Source organism: Coturnix japonica, chromosome 10, assembly GCF_001577835.2.
Source record: "Coturnix japonica isolate 7356 chromosome 10, Coturnix japonica 2.1, whole genome shotgun sequence".
Lineage (NCBI taxonomy): Eukaryota > Metazoa > Chordata > Aves > Galliformes > Phasianidae > Coturnix > Coturnix japonica.
The window spans coordinates 10,042,316-10,061,299 of record NC_029525.1 but is presented as its reverse complement, the minus strand read 5'-3'; the positions used below and the strand labels follow the sequence as shown (position 1 = coordinate 10,061,299).

Sequence of the window (18,984 nt, the reverse complement as noted above, 5' to 3'; positions counted from 1 at the left end):
CTTACTGACCACCTTACAACCAGCTTACGTTGCTGATTTAGGAGCTCCATTACAAGTGTAACTTCATGTGCATTGGAGCTGGAAAAGGCAAGTTGTGGCCCATCTCTGTCTTTCCCATCTCTACCCTAGTTAGTCTCTTACACAGGAGACAAGAATTTTGCTAAATTATTTTACTAATAAGCAGTTTGCCAAATGAATCATCTGGGGCTGGCATAGAATGTGTTTGTTAGTGGAGAAGATTGGAGCTATTTGGTCAGTGCTGTTTACTCTGTCACATCCACATCAAATTTTTCTGTACTTAATTGAAAGCTCCTAATATGCAAAATATCAGATGCTCTCTGAATACAGCAAACAGTCAGGCCTGCTTTCTTCTTGTGAGAAATGTTTGTTGCTGTTTATTGTGTTTATAAAATAACTCTATTAACAGCACTGTTACTTTGTAAGGAACGTTTCTTGTGAGATAAGACTGTGGAAATAGTGTGTGCAGCATTCAGTCCGATACGATCAGACATCCTGTAGGCACCTCTCCCTCATTTTAATAACTTCATAGGTTCATTTATTCTAGTCTCAAATATTTTTAAGCCTGAGTAAAGAGACAGCAGAACTTGCAACAACCAGATGTACTTGCAGTGTGCATAAATGTGCTGTGATTGGAAAATCTTCTGTTTCAAAGTGTAATGCCTTCAAAGATGTGCAGTGAACAAATAATATCAATGGTGTGCAAGTTTATCAGTGTGTGTTTTACCAGTACAGCTTTGTCCTCACCCATAACTGAGGGCATTAAGCATGTGACTGAATGAAACACGGTGGCTCGTTGAGCTGAACATGTGCAGGTTGTGGCAAGTAACCCTCAGCTTGTCCTTGCTGTTGGACCTCTGTATGTGCATTGTCTCTTAGTGAGCACCTTTGCCATTCCATGTGTGTCCTTCCCATTCTGCTTTTGTGCAGGGAAGGCCTTCCATCCAAGCATGTGCTCTCCTTGAGGTGAGCATGTCAGGAGGAAAACTGGCTACCGCCTAAGGTGCTGCAGGGCCCCTTGTGCCTCTCCTGAGCAGGTGGGAGCTGTGGCCTGCCTCAGCTTGGAGTGCTTTGGAATCTTCAGGGAGCAAAAGATGCTTATGCTAAGCTCTGACATCAACATTCAGAACTATTAGGTTTAGATGTTGGGCTTAAGCCTACAATAACTGCTCTGTGAATTTACACCACCTAGAGCAGTCAACCAACTTTTGTGATCGTGATGGAACATATAATTTTAACAAACTGCAGGGAGCTCAACAAAGGAGCAGAAACCAAAGTCTGTCATGAAGAGCCATGAGAACTTAACACATACTGCAAAGTGGGCAGGGTGGAATGTTGTGAGTATCTGTGGGACAGGTGAAGTGAAAATCTATTGATGTGGTACAGGGAGGCATATGTAGGCTTGTGAAGTGGACAAAATGTAGATTGAAAACTTACTTTAAATCATGACAGAACTGAAAGATGGGCTTATCTATGCAGTAGATATCTAGGGAAGTGCCTAATGTTGTCTGGCAAAGCAATGGACACTGGGATAAATTCATCTGAAATTAGGTGAGGTGGTTGTAAGAGATGCTGCTTGTTGCTATAAACCCTCCATGAAGACATGAAAAGTGCTTAGTATTACATCCTGCATAAGGAAAGCTGCTCTCACATAATGTTCATGTAATTCTACCCTTTTTCTCCAAACTTGCACTAAAACTGATAAGACTTTCTAATTCCTAGTTGCAAAAAAATGTCTGTAACACAGCGTTGGAGGCACCATTTTGTAGTTCATCTGCAGCATGCAGCTGTGAAGCTGCTGCTTTTTGTGAGACAGCAGGAACTTGAGGAGAAGCAGTTTCTAAAGTGAGCAGCGAAGAAGGGAAGTGGTTTCCCTGCGTGACAGGAGCAAGGTAGGGTGCTGACCTGTGCGCTGCTGATATGGAGTAGTACCCAGGGGACCTGGGATTTGCTCTGCCATTCTCATGCAGAGCCAGCCTGCATCCCAGTGTGGGCTGGGTTCCATGGCTCAGGCTGGCAGCATCTGCAGGATTATTTACTCTTTAATTTGTTTCCCATGCTGAAGAGCTGTCAAACTAGATTCCATTGAACATGGATTGAGGTTTGATACAGTTATTCCTCTGCATCTTTGGGTAATCACAGACATTCCTTTTGCCCTTCTCTTACTGCAGTTCTCAGCCTGTTGTTAGTACATATGTCCCCAAAGGCTTCAGAAATGTATAGATGATCACAGATGTATTTTCTGAAATGAAGCCTGATATTATAGCAAGAATCAGAATGAACTTGTCCCATTATCTTGTACTTTTCTTTAGCCATGAAGGCCAAGAGTGGGTTGAAAAGAAATGTTTGGTAACTTTTGAAGCATAATCGAAACCACACTGATATCTGGAAAACAAGAAACAAGTCAGCAGTCATGACTTTCAGGCAATGGAGAGTTAAGACTTCTTATTCAGTGATGAGCGCTTAGGTGGTTTTTGGTGGCTGGTTTAATGGTTAATCTCTGTTAATGAAGAGTTACCTGTATTAAAAATCCAAGGTTCAGATTCTCACAGGTTTGCTGCTAAAGCCGCAGAAAATTTGATCAGAATTTTAATGCAAGAAAAAAAAAACAAAGTAGTGATGTCACTAATAATGAGTTTGGAGAAATCCTTCTGGCAGGGAGAAGGACTGCAAAACAATAGCAGCATCCTTGATGACAGCAGAAGATTTTTATTTTTATTTCTATTAACGTTAGTATCTGCTCTGTGTTTCTGGAAAAAGAAATGAAATAATAGCCCTGAATGAAAGGGCTGCACAAAAAAAAAACCAAAAACTTTTCACTTTAATTTCCCTCTACATATCCAATCCTTTAATTATGATTTTGAAGCTTTACAGTGTGGAAAGTTATTCCTTTGTTCTGCAGAGTGAAATTGTGTGTATGTTCCACGTGCTGGGAAAATAAAGCTCATTAAAAGACTTGATATAATTACAGTACCTTAGACTAGGCATACTAAGGATAACAGGATTAACATGCAAAAGACAAGCATTTTAATCTCATGGATTTCTGCTATGTTTTCGTTCACTAAACTCTGATCTAAGTTGATTTGGGTGATAATCAAAATGCATCTTTTAGGAGTGTCTTTTTAAGTTGAGCAGTGAGTGAAGATTTGAAGTTCTGACTCACGGATTGTTTTAGAAATTAATTTTGCCATGTTCTGTTCCATGACTGGGTTATTGCAGATGTTGCTGGAGAAGTTTTAGGAAACGGAGTCTGATAACCCCGAATGATGGGAAATGCCACCAATGCTGACCTGAAAATGACCTTTATTTCTTCTTGGGGTTTCTTATGAGTTATTTTTATTTTTTTTTAAGTCAGTAACAGATACTGATTTGAGGGCGTACTTTTGGTATGTTAACAGTATGCAAGCTAACCACATCTAAGAGTGGTGTCCAGAAGCTTTAATGTATTGATTTGAGGATGGCTTAATTCCATGCTTTGAATATAGGGAGAATGATGCTCCATGTCTGATTGCTTCTTTCCTACATGTAAAACAAAATGTATTCCTTAGGTGTTTTCTGTTTTTTAACGTGTAAAACCTTTTACACCTATAGCGGCAGACAGGAGGACGAGTACGCGTACTGCATGGCTTTTTTCCTCATATGTATTTCTGTTGTAGGATATATCTATTGTAATTCTGTCTGGAGAGACTGCAAAGGATGCATTTGTGGAATTCAGCTTACTAAACGTAGCGGGATGGCCTGTGGAAGCAGTTCAGTCTGTGCAAATCACAGAATGTTACGTATTAGCAAAGTAGAATTAAGCTGTGTTCTTGTTTGATGTTTTGTGATAGAAATGAATCATCAGAAAACTGCCTCATTTTTTACCTTTCTGTAAGATATTTATGGCTTTTTATTGTTATATTAAAGGATTTTAGCATCCAAATGAAAATACATCCTCCATTAAAGTGAAGCAATTCGCACTGCGTAGGGTATTGCTGCGTATTTTATGACTTCATGGGGAGCATAGAGCTTTTCTCAAGAATTCAGTATTTTGCAATGACTCCTTTAGAAGATGAAAGGCAAAGTGATTCAGAGATTTCAATAGCACTGTTGCCACTTGTTCCAATCCTTCAAATAAAGACAAGTCTCAATATCAAGTCACTGCAATTTGGAAATGTGCTTATAAGTTAAGTCCTTGATAAGTAAGCAACTGAAACTTGAAAATTCCAGGCTGTCATGTAAAGCAGTAGGCATTCCATCTCCTGCACATGCTTGTTTATAGAAGACCGTTTTGTGTAGTACACTCTTCTGTCCTGAGCCAGCCTCATTCTCCATATTCTCTCCTTTTAAACTACCTTTCTTCCACACCTTTTTTATTTTAAGCAATTCCTGTCTCCATCTTTCTTACCACGACTGTCCAAAAACTTGCTGCTTTGTACATTTGCCAGAAGTGCCGGTGTGCTGATGCCAGCATTGAAAAGAAATGCTACTTTTTTCCTTCAACTCCTGTTTTTTCATTTCCTTGGATGTTGATCAATAGCGGAAGATCCCAATTTGCATGAGACCTAAAGAGTTTCAGAAGCTGCCGGTGGTAGGCTTAACTTTGCCTTACTTCACATTGCTTCTCTGTATGTTGAGATGTAAACCATTTTGTTTTAAGAACAGAAAAAATCATGTGCACATTGCAATCACATAATCTAATATTGCTTGTATTCCAATTCAGACCCTCTGTACATAAATTTCTTTTTCCCACCCAAAATAAATACTCTTTTTCAGATGGAAATTAGAGTCATACAAATGCTTTGTTCTGTGGCAGTCCCTATGAGGCTTTAATGAGGACCTCCAAGTTGTCTGTCTGCCTTCTGCAGTAGATGGGCACATACAGAAGAAAACATATATTCCAGGAAGCAAGCTTGTGTTGCCTTGTTGATTAGTAATTTTTGACTACTAATTTGATTTGCATTATAGATGACCTTGGTGAGAATAAAGTGATGCACAAATTGAACTGTGCAACTGATTGCTATCTGTATGTTTTGTTTTCCTTGTTACCTTTCAAGTATTTCCTTGCAAGACGTGAGAGTATCATTTCTGAGGAGACAGGAGTACTTTCTGGTGAAATCTATGCCTGAGAAGCGATAGTGAACTTATGCATCCTTGACAAGAAGCACATACTCTATGTGAATACTGGCTATGAGGAGTTGTATCTCTGCAGAGCTAATATTGCTCATTAGCACTACATTTATTGCAATTCTAGAGATCCAGCAGAACTCTCATCTGTGTGTCTTTTTCAAGCTTTCCTGAAAAACAGCCATGCTTACATATAGATCCTATCTTAGACAAATGTTCCAGAATGGTTTCTTTTTGTTATAATGGTGCATCAGTCTAAATAGATCCTCAGGGGTGCTGCTAGGCTTATCACTAAGTACCTTACTGCTGTCATATTCCAGTGCTTTAGCTGGTGACCAGTTTTCTTCTTTCAGTTCATTCTGCTTAAATACATGATTTGCCTGGATTAATTATATTGCACGTTAATAGAAATGAGCTTATATGTTATCTGACTTCTGTGGATATTAGGCCTGTGTAGGTATAATGTGCATAGTCTAGATGGCTTATCCATTACATATCAATCTTTCTATTGATTTGCAGGCTATCCGATGCACTCTGGTGAGCTGTAGTTGTCAGTGTTTCAAACCTGGGAAAATAAATCAGCGACAATGTGACCAGTGCCGGCATGGATGGGTAGCACATGGTAATACTTACTCTTACAATCTATATAAAGTATTCTACTCTCTTCCTCATGTGTTATTTTGTTGTGTGTTGCACTCCCTTCCACAATAGTCTTTACATTCAGTTTTATATCATTTGTTACTTGTGTTTATTTATGTTTTATGGTTTTATTTACAGCCCTGAGCAAACTAAGGATTCCCAACCTCTATCCATCAAGCCAGGTGGAAATAGTTCAATCCAATGTTGTCTTTGATATCAGTAGCCTCATGCTGTATGGAACCCAAGCTATTCCCGTGCGCCTTAAAATTCTGCTGGATCGTCTTTTCAGTGTTCTGAAGCAGGAAGAGGTGATACAGATTCTCCATGCTCTAGATTGGACACTGCAGGATTATATACGTGGATATGTGCTGCAGGTATTGCATTAAGAGGGTTTTTTTTGCTTTGTTTTGTTTTAATATAACTATGATAATTAAGTCATATTTTAGAATATTTTCTAGCTTGGTATTTTCAGTAGTTCACAATGTGCTAACCACGTAGTACATCTGAGAGGCAGTAATAGACTTGTAAAAAGTAGCACCAGAAAAGGAAGGGTTAATTTTTGGTCATTGCTCTTTTCTTACTCAAGCCTAACTGAAGTCTTTCCTCTTTGCTCAAATCTATCAATAAAAGTAAAGTAATGAGGAGAGGGGAAAACAAAAACAACAACAACAACAACAACAAAGAGGGGAAAAAGGGTTACTAGGAAAAGCTTCCAAATTTACTCAAAATATTATTTAACCAGTAAGTTTACTTTAATATGGCAGGATAATACACTAACAAATAAACTTGTCATCATTTCAAGCACCAGGGACAGTCTTCATCACTGATGTAGTGCTCCTGAGCTTACTGGAGCTACATCAAGGATAAATTGGGCCCTATGTGCTTACACTGATGTTAGTCCTTGCTACTATGGAAGTTACCTTTTATGTAAAGTAATATGATGATCTTACATTATGACACGAATCAATATTTAATGGTCTTGATAATCTTGCTTTTTAGTGTTAGGATTAAAAATATGGAATCAATTACCTTGAACCTCTACCACATGAAAAATTTATAATGTTACGTTCTTCATCATCTTAGAAACTCTTACATGCACTGTGAAAAATCTCAGTAGGCCATCAAATACATGTTCTGTGATAAAATATTTATTGTAGTTATTGGGAAAAGTTAGGCATAGCTAGAGTTTGAAAGAACTCCAACACTCCAGTGTAATTACAGCTGTGCTCTGTGAACACTGGCAATAGATCAATACAGGTTCATTTGTTCTCTGATCTTAGTTACTTGGAAGATTATTAAACTTGCAATTAAAGAATACTTGACTTAAATGAGGAGCTAAATCTTGGTCTGATTGCTCCATCTCTGCTGTCTGTTGTTAGATAATACTGTTGTTCAAATGATGTGTGTCTTAATTTTAGTGGGGAAAAAAAAATGGTTTATTGGAAAGTATTACTGTTAGTTCAGAAAGAAATAATAAAGCCAATGTGGTAAAATTGAAGAAAATATCACAGAATTACTGTTAATCTCTTGTTAAATAGAATAATTTCATGATTTTGCTGAAGAGTTTCTAGTCTGTGGGGAGATGGGGAGAGAAGAGACTGGGTTGCTGGGGGGGAGGGAGGTTGGGGGGAAGAAAGGGGCTTTCTTTTTTCCTATTTTCTTCATTTCTATTTATTTATTTGTTTGTTTTGCTGTAGGATGCTTCAGGAAAGGTGCTGGATCACTGGAGCATAATGTCCAATGATGAAGAACTGGCTACTTTGCAGCAATTTCTTCGCTTTGGAGAAACTAAGTCCATTGTAGAGTTAATGGCAATTCAGGAGAAAGAAGGGCAGTCAATTATAATACCACCACCTACTGCTAATTTGGATATTAGGGCATTCATAGAGAGCTGCAATCAACATAGCCCTAATTTTTCTGCTTCCTTGGACAAAATGAGCCCCACCAACATTCATCCCTTTGAGAATATTGTGAATAACATGGCTTTCATGCTGCCGTTCCAGTTTTTCAGTCCAGTGCCTCCACCTTTAATAGGTTCACCACCAGAAAGACACTTGATTGAGCAGGGTCAAGACCATAGCAGTGAAACTAAACAAGATATCCACCTACCTTTTACTGAAAGCAGCTTCCTAACTTCTAGTTCTGCACCATTTCAAGTTGAAAATGAGAGGATCATAAATGGTCCGGATGTCACCGCTAAGACAGAAGATGATGCCCTTTTAAGCGATTCAGGTTCACATAATACAGCAGCAAAGCTTGAAATGACAGCACTCTCTCCAGAAACCAAAATGAAGTCTGTTGAAAAAAATGGCACTGGGCCAAGGAAAGGGCGTGTTTTCTGCACTGCATGTGAAAAGACATTTTATGACAAAGGTACTTTGAAAATACATTATAATGCTGTTCATCTGAAGATAAAGCACAAGTGTACAATTGAGGGCTGCAATATGGTATTTAGCTCTCTGCGTAGTCGAAATCGTCATAGCGCAAATCCTAACCCCAGACTCCATATGCCAATGAACAGAAATAACAGGGACAAAGATCTGAGAAATGGTTTGACAATTGCTGGACCTGGAGATAGTAAAAGGACGGAATTTACAATCTTAGCTCCGGATAGCAGAACAATTACCAGCTATGCCAGCTCTTGTACAGATGCAAAGGGCCAGGCTGGATTTCCTAGTATTGGACAGAATGGTGTCCTCTTTCCAAATCTGAAAACAGTACAGCCTGTTCTTCCTTTCTATCGTAGTCCAGTTACACCAGCTGAGCTAGCTAATACTCCAGGTACTCTTCCTTCTCTGCCTCTTGTTTCTTCCTCAATACCAGAGCAGCTTATTTCAAATGAATTGCCATTTGATGTGCTACCCAAGAAGAAATCTCGTAAATCGAGTATGCCTATTAAGATAGAGAAAGAAGTTGTTGAAACGCCTCATGAAAGTAGTGATGTTGCCAGTTCTGAAGATGATACACGTCTGCAGGTGGTAAGCGATGGAGAGCTTGAGTCCTGTGAGCATAAGATAGAGAAGCAGGTGTCCGGCGGGGTGGAAAATCACCCCCATTCAGGTAATTCATGGAAATCTGTCTCTGGGGTAGAGGGCCCAAAGTATTTTGAGTCTGTCTTTGCGCCAGATAACCAATACATCAAGGATATCTCTGAGAATGAATTACATCACTGTGAGAAAGAGGTTAAACCAGAAGAAAATCAACCATTAAAAATAGTTTCCCATGAGGTTGTATATGAAGATCCAATGCACCACCACAGTGATGTTATAAAACCGGTGACTGAATCCCCCATGTATGTTAAAGAGCAGTCAAAACGCAGGATTTCTAAAGATGACTGCCCTGAATTGCAACACCACTTGCTGACCGGGGGCTTTTTCAGCACTTTGTCAAACAGGGGTGCTGCCATTGCTTGTTTTGAAGACTCTAAAGATATGGATCATGTCAGCCAACATGCACTAGGGATTCAGAAGGAAGAAAGCCGCTTTCATTGTGACATCTGTAAGAAGACTTTTAAAAACCCTTACAGTGTAAAAATGCATTTTAAAAATGTACATCTCAAAGAAATGCATATTTGCACAGTTGAGGGCTGTAATGCTGCTTTCCCTTCTCGTAGAAGTCGAGACAGGTAAGAAATTATAAACAAAATTGTATTTATTTTACCATCACAATGGAGCCTAATTTGAAATTAAAATGGGTATTGGAAAAATGGAGCCTGCAAAGATTTTTCTGTGTATCCTCATATAACAGGTACGATAACTTATCAGAACATTCATGAAATGAAAATCCATTGAAAGAAACATTTCCTTTTCTCTAGACTACAAGGTATTAAATAAAGCCATGAAAATTTCATAACTGATAAAGTCTTCAGTAGTTGAGAGAATACTTTAGAACATAAAGGGAAAGCTACAAGGGTATGAATTCAGCTATTTTCCAGTAGATGCATGTGTGGACTTACATGTTCAGTGCACACTTTCATGTGTATTTTAAAATGTATAAAGTACTTTTTTAAATGAAAGAGCAATGAAATCAGTTCAGGAAATCTTCACTTGTCCTTCTGTTACACAAGGATTTTGAATAACCTTGTAGGAGAAATCCCATAATAAAAGCTAGATTACCCTATGTCAGTGCAAAATCAACCTTACGCATTGTTAGTTGAACTAATGCTATCTGGTGTGTGTTGGTAGTGCTTTAATGTGAAATTGCATACTAAATACTAAACAATACCACAAGCCTGATTCAGTTTACTATTAGCTGCAGTATTGTGTTGCTGTTAGTCATTTTATTTCAGTCTATTTTGCTCATAGGCTGAGAAACAAGAACTGAAGTTTTATTGTCTGTCAGTTATGTATTTGAATTGAGAAGGGGTAGATAACAGTTCTGTTAAAGTGGGACTAAGCCTTGTAAGTTTTCTAACACTCCTATAACAGTGTTACAGCAGATCTTGACTGCAGAAAGTGTGCCTGGATAGTAGTTTAGAGTGACACGAGGTTTAGATTGTCTGTAATCTGCTAGGAGTGCTGGAGCCAACTGATGTAGTCCAGAGAGGATGAGCCAGTCTTTGAGGACTGGCTGCTGCATGTGAGTTGCACAGATTCATCTGTTGCTGGCAGAGCTTCATACCCTGGTCTGCTGCCTGCATCTTCCCAGATGTGAATTCCTATCCTTGTTAATTGTGATATGGGCCGCAGGAAAGAAGGCCAGCAGTAAAATTTGCATTCACATGCCACAAATTCCTTCCCACATCAATATATTCAGTTAAATTCTAACACTGGTGTTTTTAGGAGATGATTTATTTAACAACCTTGTAAATAAATGGATAACTTTTCAGAAGGGGTACGTAAGTCATTCCACAAGGAAGTTTACAAGCTTTGTATGAAAGAGTAATTATTTGAAACAATTTTGCAGAAGCTTCTTTTTAATATATAGTGTTGTAAGTGCAGGTGGAAAGTATCTGTGTCCTTTTGTATACTTTGGATGAAGCTGAGTTAGGTGATGGCAAGGGAAAATGGAGGTTCTCCCTGTCTTGCAATAAATTCAGTCTTCTAAGCAGAGCCTGGAAGTTCCCAGTGAGTTGATGATATTGAATGAAGAGCAGTGATTTTTTTATGTTTTGGTGGTTGCAAAATGAATCCAGAGATCTCCATTCAAAAACTGGAAGTTGCGTAAAATGCAATGTTCCTTCATTCAAGAAAAATCTTTTAAGGAAAAGCTCTGTACGGTTGTGTGTAGCTGCCTCTTGGTACATGGTTACAGTCCTTAAGATCATCAATATATTTTGCTGTCTCGAGTATCACTCCTTTCCTGCTTTGTCCATTGGGAAAGGATCACATTTCCTCTTACTCTGACCTCAGTTCAGCACCCAGAATTCTTTAGTCCATTCACCAACCCTTTTAGGGCCAGCACTAGATCTAGTGGAGTGAACAGCTATCCACAATGCAGGATAGAATTGGAAACATTGATTTCTGTAGAGTTATTTCTGATATATACCAGTATAAGCAATTTCAGGTAGCCAGTCATGTATAAATCATCCATGTGCACTCTCTCTGTGGCAGTTCTTCAAATGAGAAGCATACAGTTCTTGCATGCTACTAAATATTGATTTTTCTCTTTGTTAATGATCCTTATGGAACAACTGTTAAGTGAGGCAAAACACTTTCTTGCTAAGCTTGTCTTTGTTCTTTTAGACATAGTTCAAACCTAAATCTTCATCATAAGCTTCTGACTAAAGATACACTGGAATTCAACAACCATTTCAATGCAACATACCTCTTGAAAGACATGGCTAAGGAGTTTTGTCAAGATGTCTCTTTAAAACAACATGTTGGACATACTTCTGTAATCTTCAAAGGAATGAACAGAACAGGCAGCTTGGTTTTTCCAATGAGCAAAATTAGAGAACCCTGTTCTGAGAGTTACGGATACGATCCATTGAATGATGGAGCTGTTCTGGATCTAAGCACTACTTCCAGCATTAAATCTGAGAGCAGTGCTCATTCTTCTTGGGATTCTGATGGAGGAAGTGAAGTGTGCACCATGCCCTTGGATGATAGTGATGAAAGCTGTGAAGGACCCAGCCTAATGCCCAGTGATGAACTGTACCAAGACTGTAATTTAATTGAGAAAGCTAATCAGAATTTTATAAATTTACCTTCCAGTTTGCCAATAACTTGTCACATTTGTCAAAAATCTTACAGTAATAAGGGAACTTTCAGGGCTCACTACAAAACTGTGCATCTCCGCCAGCTCCACAAATGCAAAATCCCAGGTTGCAACACCATGTTTTCTTCTGTTCGCAGTCGGAACAGGCACAGTCAAAACCCTAATCTGCATAAAAGTCTGGCTGGGTCTCCAACTAGCCTACAGTAAGACCATGCTTATCTGAATTTATTTCTTCTAAGAATTAATCGTTTCAATTAAGGAATGTGTTAGTTTCATTTAAACACATTTGACTTCTGGTGCATTCAACAACCATGGTCAAATTCTTTTCTCCTGTGTATGCTCTCCAGCAGTTTCATTTAACAAAGCTTGGTGCTGTATTTTTTGTGCAATTGTTTAGTTTGACATGAAATAGCTAGAGCTTCTGTAAGGAAGAGAAAGCAGTCTTGAAAGGTGGGAGATACGGAGTTAACTAAAATATTTCCGATACCTGTGAAGTATTATTTGCCAACAGTAGGAGCTTCAAATGGGAACTGTCATCCTTTGTGTTTACATGTAAATTGGGTTGTTGTGCTGTGTAAGAAATTGTAACAATTGTGTTGTTTCCTCTGGTTGGCTTGAGAGTTCTGGGGCTACCATTTCATTCCTGAGACCTTAATCTGAAGCTGACATGAAGTATTAATTGAACATGGCATTTGCAGTTTATTGTACCTTGAAATCTAAAGAAGTCCAAACTGTCTGAAACCTTGCAGTCCTTACTCTTCATGTGGGAATTTCCCTTGAATACAGATAGCAATATTTCAGCTTTCTTTTTTTTTTTTTTTTTTTTTTTTTTTTAGAATTTGAAACTGTTTACTTTGCAAAAGGAGAGGCCGCTTAACTTGGCAGGGTTGCCTGATTAACTGGGAGGCTCTTACAGACTGTAGAGACAGAAAGAAAGGAAGCAAATAAGAAAATGGTTAGCTAAAATTTCTAAACTACAGCAAATGCATCCATGAAATAGGAAAAAAGAAATTAAAATGCACTTTGAGTTTCTCTTTCGGGAAGAGAAAACGTTTTGTTAAAAATAGGGGGTGGAGAAGGGGAAAAAAATGTGAAAATCTAAACTGCTTTAAGAGTTTGAAGGTGCAATTCCAAGCCTTTGAGAGGGAGAGAGAAAATGGATGCAGTAGATATACTTAATGATAAATCAGTTATTGTTCATCTTACTGGTGATATAAAACACACATTGATCTATGTAATGGTAGAACACTTACTCTAATTCATATCTCTTTTAATGAGGACATTGTTCAGTATCTGTTATAATGTTTAAAACCATTGTACTCGTCACTGTAATTAACAGTATTCTGCATTATGTTCTATGCACTTAAGATTGGTCTTGCATTGTATTTAAAAAATGACTTTAATTTGTAGTCATCATACAAAAACTGTGTATGTTATTGTGGTGCATCTTCTCTGACTGAATGATTTCCATACTGAAAAAGAAATCCTAAAGCGAGTCTTACAATAACATTTTGAATTCACCAACTGAAATCATCTGAACAGTTGTAGTAGGCAGGCATGATATTGACAGCACAACCTGTACATATTATACCAAAGTGCTTACAGTATTTGTGGTTTCTAGTCTAGCTTTCCAGTATAACTGGATCTTTAGTCTTCATTCATTTTTGTGACTAAATAAAAATAGACTGAATTTCTGGATTTGGTATGTATGTAGAAAGACTAGTACAATGCTGTTGCCATATGTCTTGATGTTTAACTTATTCTAAAATATACTACGGTATTGTAACCATTTCATATTGTATAAAGAAAACAGAAGTGGACTGAATATTTCATTAATTCTTTTGAAAACTGGTTTGTATGTGAGTATGGGTTATGCAAGGAAAAAACATGACAGTTGTAAATGTTTGTGCTCAGTAGAAACGGTTTCCATGCATTGTGTAAAGTAATCTTCTATTTTTTTAATTTACAGTAGGTTTTTGTGATATTTAAAATAACCCATTTGTGCTTGAAGCCATCAGGAGGAACTGTTAGCCTGGGGAGAGCTGTCCCATTCTTTTGGTTGGTTTTTTTTTTGTTGTTTTGTTTTGTTTTTTTGTGCTTTGGCAAGGTGGAGGCCGATGTTTTGGGATTTTTCTTTATTTGCTTTAAATGAGACCTCAGATTCATGGCGATTGTGGATGAAAGCAAAGGGCACAACTGTCGGAAACACAACTGCTTTCAGCCTTTTGATAGTGTAAATCACTTATTTGTTATACAGCTATTTCGAGCTCTTTTTATATATGTGTGTATATATTATATATATATAAACCTATTTGTTTAATCATGAATGGTGTTGTTTGGTTTTTGTTTTTTATTTTTGAAACTATGTGCTGTAAACTAATGCTGTAATGCCCATTAATGACTTCCACCATGTCCAAAAAGGAAACACATTTGTATATCCTAACAGTTTTGTATATGTTAATAAAAGCAAATAATAATGCCTCTGGTTGATTCAGAAAAGTAGGCTTTCGTGATAGAATAAATACCTATTCTTCACTTCTGTTCAAGCAACAATTTTGAAAGCACATTCTCTCTGTAGGGATCACTGTTTTGACAGTGGTACTCACTTACTCCATAGTAAGGAAGTGTTATTATTGTAATGAGCCATTGGAGGTGATATAATAAATGCTATCAGATATTTCATTGATTTTTTCCTTAAGCAGTGGGCAAGGGGAGATGTTAGTTTAAATGTCACCAGCTAAACAGAAGGTAAATATCTCTGCACTGAGAACTGTGCTAAAACAAATGTTTTCAGCTCTATTTTATATTTTTGAAAGGGTTTTGGTTTTTTTGTTATTTCTCTGAAGTCTGAACAGGATGGGAGATTTACGAGAACAGGCTGAGCACTCAGTGCCCTTACAATACCATATGTATCTCATGAAACATTTGTGTAGCTCCCTCCTCCTAATGACCGCAACGTGGCTGGACCAAGCCTTAACATCTCCTGTTAGTTTTAAATATGTGTGATGCTTATAGCAGCCTGTATCACATATTCACCACAGATGTTGAAGGAAGTAACCTCACTTCAGAATAGTAGCACCACTTTTTTCTTTGAGCTTTTCATAGTTGCTCTGGAATGCCTGTGGCAACTTCCACTGACCGAGGCTCAGTTCCAGAGATGTTTTCATCTGTGATGCTGTGAGTACATGCAGTTGGAGGATCAAATCCTTGCATGAGGTTTGAAGTAGGCTTGGATGTGCCCACCATTGCTGTGCATGTATCTTGCTCCCTTTTTTCATTTGTATCTTCTTTTTTTTTTTCCTTGTAGAAAACAAGAGCCTCAAAAACTAGATCATGTCATCTTTTTCTGACTCGAAAGGAGAAGGCAGAGATGCACACTGCAGAGTAGCCACTCCGTACAGTTGAACACCCGATTTCTCATACAGGTATTTTGTAGTTGCTGGTAGCAAGTCTCTATAGCTCTGGAAGAATGGGCATCATAGTGCTTATAGGAGTAGTTACAGAAATCTGTTTTTAACAGAGTAGAAGGGGTCTGTTTTTATACCTCCAGTTATCTGAGAGCTTTGAAAAGAACTGTGCTAAAACCAGAGGTTGATTCTGATGAATCTTTAGTAACATACACAGTAAAACCAGCGAAGTGGAGAAAAGAGTTCTGAAAATACCTCTTTGATGCTCTGCATTGAATGGGGAAGCCTAAACACATCTATACTACCTGGACTTAGTCCAGGGCTCTTTAAATTTGATGGCAGGCCATCCTTGAAAAGGGTTCACAAACAGCTTCTGATAAATCAGCAAGCAGAGGTTAAAGAAATGCAGCTAAACTAAAAATACTTTTTGGAGTTTAAGGTATGAGCCATAAGGGTTCTGTTCAGCTTGCAGTTTTCAAAACAGAAATGAGAGTCTGAATCTGAATTGGGAAGGAGGCAACGATGCAGTGAGAGGAGGAGGGCTGGATCAAAATGTTCTTCCAGAGAGCCAGGCTGCAGGGTTTGCTCAGAGCACTATTTACTGCTGGCTCCCCTGATTTAAGGAGCATGGAGGGCAAGTCTGTATGTAAAAGGTAAAGCTTTAAGTTAGATAAAGTTTTTACAGAGTGATCAATTCAGGTTTGAATTACTTGAAAAACTTTTCTGAAGAGTTTGCTGGCTAGCAATGTTTCCATGTAACCTCAAGGAGCACATTTCTAATGGTAGACTGGTGTTTAATTTCCTTCAGTCCCCTACCCCTGGCCCCTGTGCCTTTTGGCACTCCTTGGATTGCACCTAGTTGCTAACTTGCAAATGTACTGTTGTACATCACCCTGTTAAGTTGTAGCCCTGTCAGCTGGGTTCCCCATGAGCACTCCTCTGCTTTCACCTGTGTTCCATAAACTGGTATAAGAAAAGGAAGTGTCACAAAGTGGCAATCCCTCTTTGGTAAGCCAAGTCTCATTCTGCTCCAGTTAAGTGCTTCATGGAAGCACCTGTGGCCATTTGTTTTGTGTTTCTGTAGCTGCTGTCTTAAACTGGTAAAGCTGACTGTGAATCCAAGCTGCTGATCCAGACGTGTCTCCTCAAGTGTGAGCTGATTCTTTGCTTCAGTCTTTTAAATCTTGGATTACTGATATTCTTGTTCTATAGATTCTGTTCATTCAACGTAGGGATTTCTGTAATGTGTTTTCTTTTTTTTATTGTTAGTTCCTATCCTTACCACCCAATTGAATTTTACAAATTTAAGGGAAACACGCTTCCTGCTCATTGGCTGTCTGCACATCTCTTACAATTTTCAGAAGCTCAGCATACCCTTCTCATTCACACCTAAAGCCATAAACCCAGCTACCAGGAAGGCGATTGTCAGGAATCAACTGAACCATTCTGGATGTTTTTTACCTCCCCTTTCTATCCATTAAAGATTCAGGAGGAGAGCTGGTCCTAACATCCATTCAGTCACAGTGATAAAATGCAGTGGGTCAGTATTGGCTTCCTAACTTTTAAAAAATATTAATAAATAAACAGTGAGTTGCAAGTAATATTATTTTTTAGGTCTGTAATGAGATCCTGTATTAAAGCTGAGCAGATAAACAAGATTTCAGGTAAATTATTCACATATACATTGTATATTTGTACATGCATTAGGACAGCGTGTTCATGTTAAACTCAATTCCACTCTCATTTGTGGCAATAGATGCTGGGAATAACCTCAAAAAAATCAGTAGACTAGGGCATATAACACCAGAGTCACATCTCAACAAGGTCTGTAAGTTACGTGTGTATGTAGGCTCCTGTTGGCTGCTTATACTGATTTGTGATTATTAGCTTATTGAAGTAGGTCAAAATATACCACTTCAAAAGACCAGAGAAGTCTTACTAATTTTATACCCCCATCTCCACTATAAATGTATTGGAGCTGCATTTCTGTGTGACCAGTGTAACAGCAATCCTATGAAAAGTATTACCTTTGCTGCTAAGATAGCGTGAAACAGATCTCGTGTAGATGCAAAGCACTTAACTCCGAGTGAGCTCTGCCAGTTTCGGCAAGTTCAAAATCTGGACAGATATATCTTATCGCATTCAAATATGTCCAGCCAAAAAGTCTCAAAGAGAACAAGCTGTGTGAGTACAGGGCATGTAGAGATGTGGAAGCAGAGTGACTTCAGAGGAATCACTGGCAAAACAACATAACTTACCAGAGAGGAGACACATTATTGCTGCCCTGGGAAGCCGACATCTGCACCTCTGTGTGGGATGATATAAACCTTACGTTGGATTCCTAAGCACAGAGGCCATGTGCAAGTGAGAAGTATATGCAGGCTTCTCAGGCTGTGAACAGCTTGAATAAAGCATTCTCCAAAGTAACAACTTACTTACTACTGCCATATGCAGAGTAATAACATTCTTGTTAGTAGTATCTACGGAACAAGGACTTCTTTCTTCAGAAAGTCACTGTGCAGATTCTGTCCTTCACCAAAGTCCTGTAGACTGAGTCTCTCTGCCTTGAAGGGAATATACTGGAAAAACTCATTTGAGTTCAATTTAGTTAGCTTGCTTTCCCAGCGTTCAGTGTTCACTGCTGTAGCAAAGGAGCATATCCTTACCCTTTGTCTACAGAGAATACAGTAGTTCAAGCTGTGCCCATCCTTACCCCTCAGCTGTTTCTCCATCTCCTTCCTTTCCAGGCATGGGGAAGGCATCCAGGTTTCTCTTACTCCTGCAGATTGACAAAAATCTCCAGGCTCCTTTTGCTTTTTCTCAGTCTTATCTTGCACAAACAAGAACAAAGAACAGCAGATGGAAATGAGAGTAAGGGCAATAATTTGGATAATAGTCACAGTGGTTGTTCCACAGGCTAGAGGAGTGCAAGAGAAAATAATGATGATGTTCCTATTTGTGTATCTCTGTGTGTTATCACCATTCACAGAGAATACTTCGAGGCTTTCCTTCTTGAGTACTGTTTGTGTTCTGTTATGATAGAAGAAAATTCATGTAAGGGGACAGCTGGAAAGTGGTCTTTGTTTCTCATCTGTATCTTTGCAGCACTCTGTATAGTAAGGAGGTGTGGGTTTTCTCCTTGTTCTGACCATGCAATTCTGACCATGCAGTGTATGGTGGAAGGGAGGAAAGCCTTCTGAGATGACCCTTGAGCAAATGCCATGTGAGCATGGGGTATGCGCTCTGGGGATGTGTTCTTCGCAGCAGGGAAGGGGGGGAAGGCTGTCTGCAGGTGAATGAGCTGGGCTGGAGCTCAGGAGGTCTGAGAACTCCAGCCACATCTCAAATTTAAGTTTGGCCTTCAGCATTTTGATGCAGATCTACAAAGGCTTTTTGTTCCTCAGTCGGGATAATTGTGAAGGAAACTGAGCTAGTAAAGACTTGGGTACATGTTGTGATGTTGCAGGCCATGTAAGAACTCAGCTCTATAAAATCTGTTCTGCATCCCTATGGAAAGTTATTGCAAAGGTAGACTTTTGGATGACATCACACTTCCCCACTGCTTTAATTTCTTATTTTAAGAAACATTCGGTCTCATAAGCAATCATTTTCTACATCACCAGTCTTTTTTTTTTTTTTTTTTTTTTTTTTAAAG

General features: G+C 38.6%; 1 protein-coding gene across 2 annotated transcripts in view; it reads left to right on the top strand.

Annotated features, from left to right (window-relative positions):
• Positions 1 to 14,421, top strand: part of BNC1 (basonuclin 1) — a 69,800-nt gene extending 55,379 nt beyond the window's left edge. For both annotated transcript variants that reach the window (XM_015873027.2, XM_015873026.2), the window contains exons 2-5: positions 5,644 to 5,746; positions 5,902 to 6,137; positions 7,461 to 9,388; positions 11,448 to 14,421. In XM_015873027.2, the coding sequence (XP_015728513.1) occupies positions 5,644 to 5,746; positions 5,902 to 6,137; positions 7,461 to 9,388; positions 11,448 to 12,129 (2,949 nt within the window). In that variant the 3' untranslated portion in view covers positions 12,130 to 14,421. The remainder of the gene's footprint in view (positions 1 to 5,643; positions 5,747 to 5,901; positions 6,138 to 7,460; positions 9,389 to 11,447) is intronic.
• Positions 14,422 to 18,984: the final 4,563 nt, after the last annotated feature.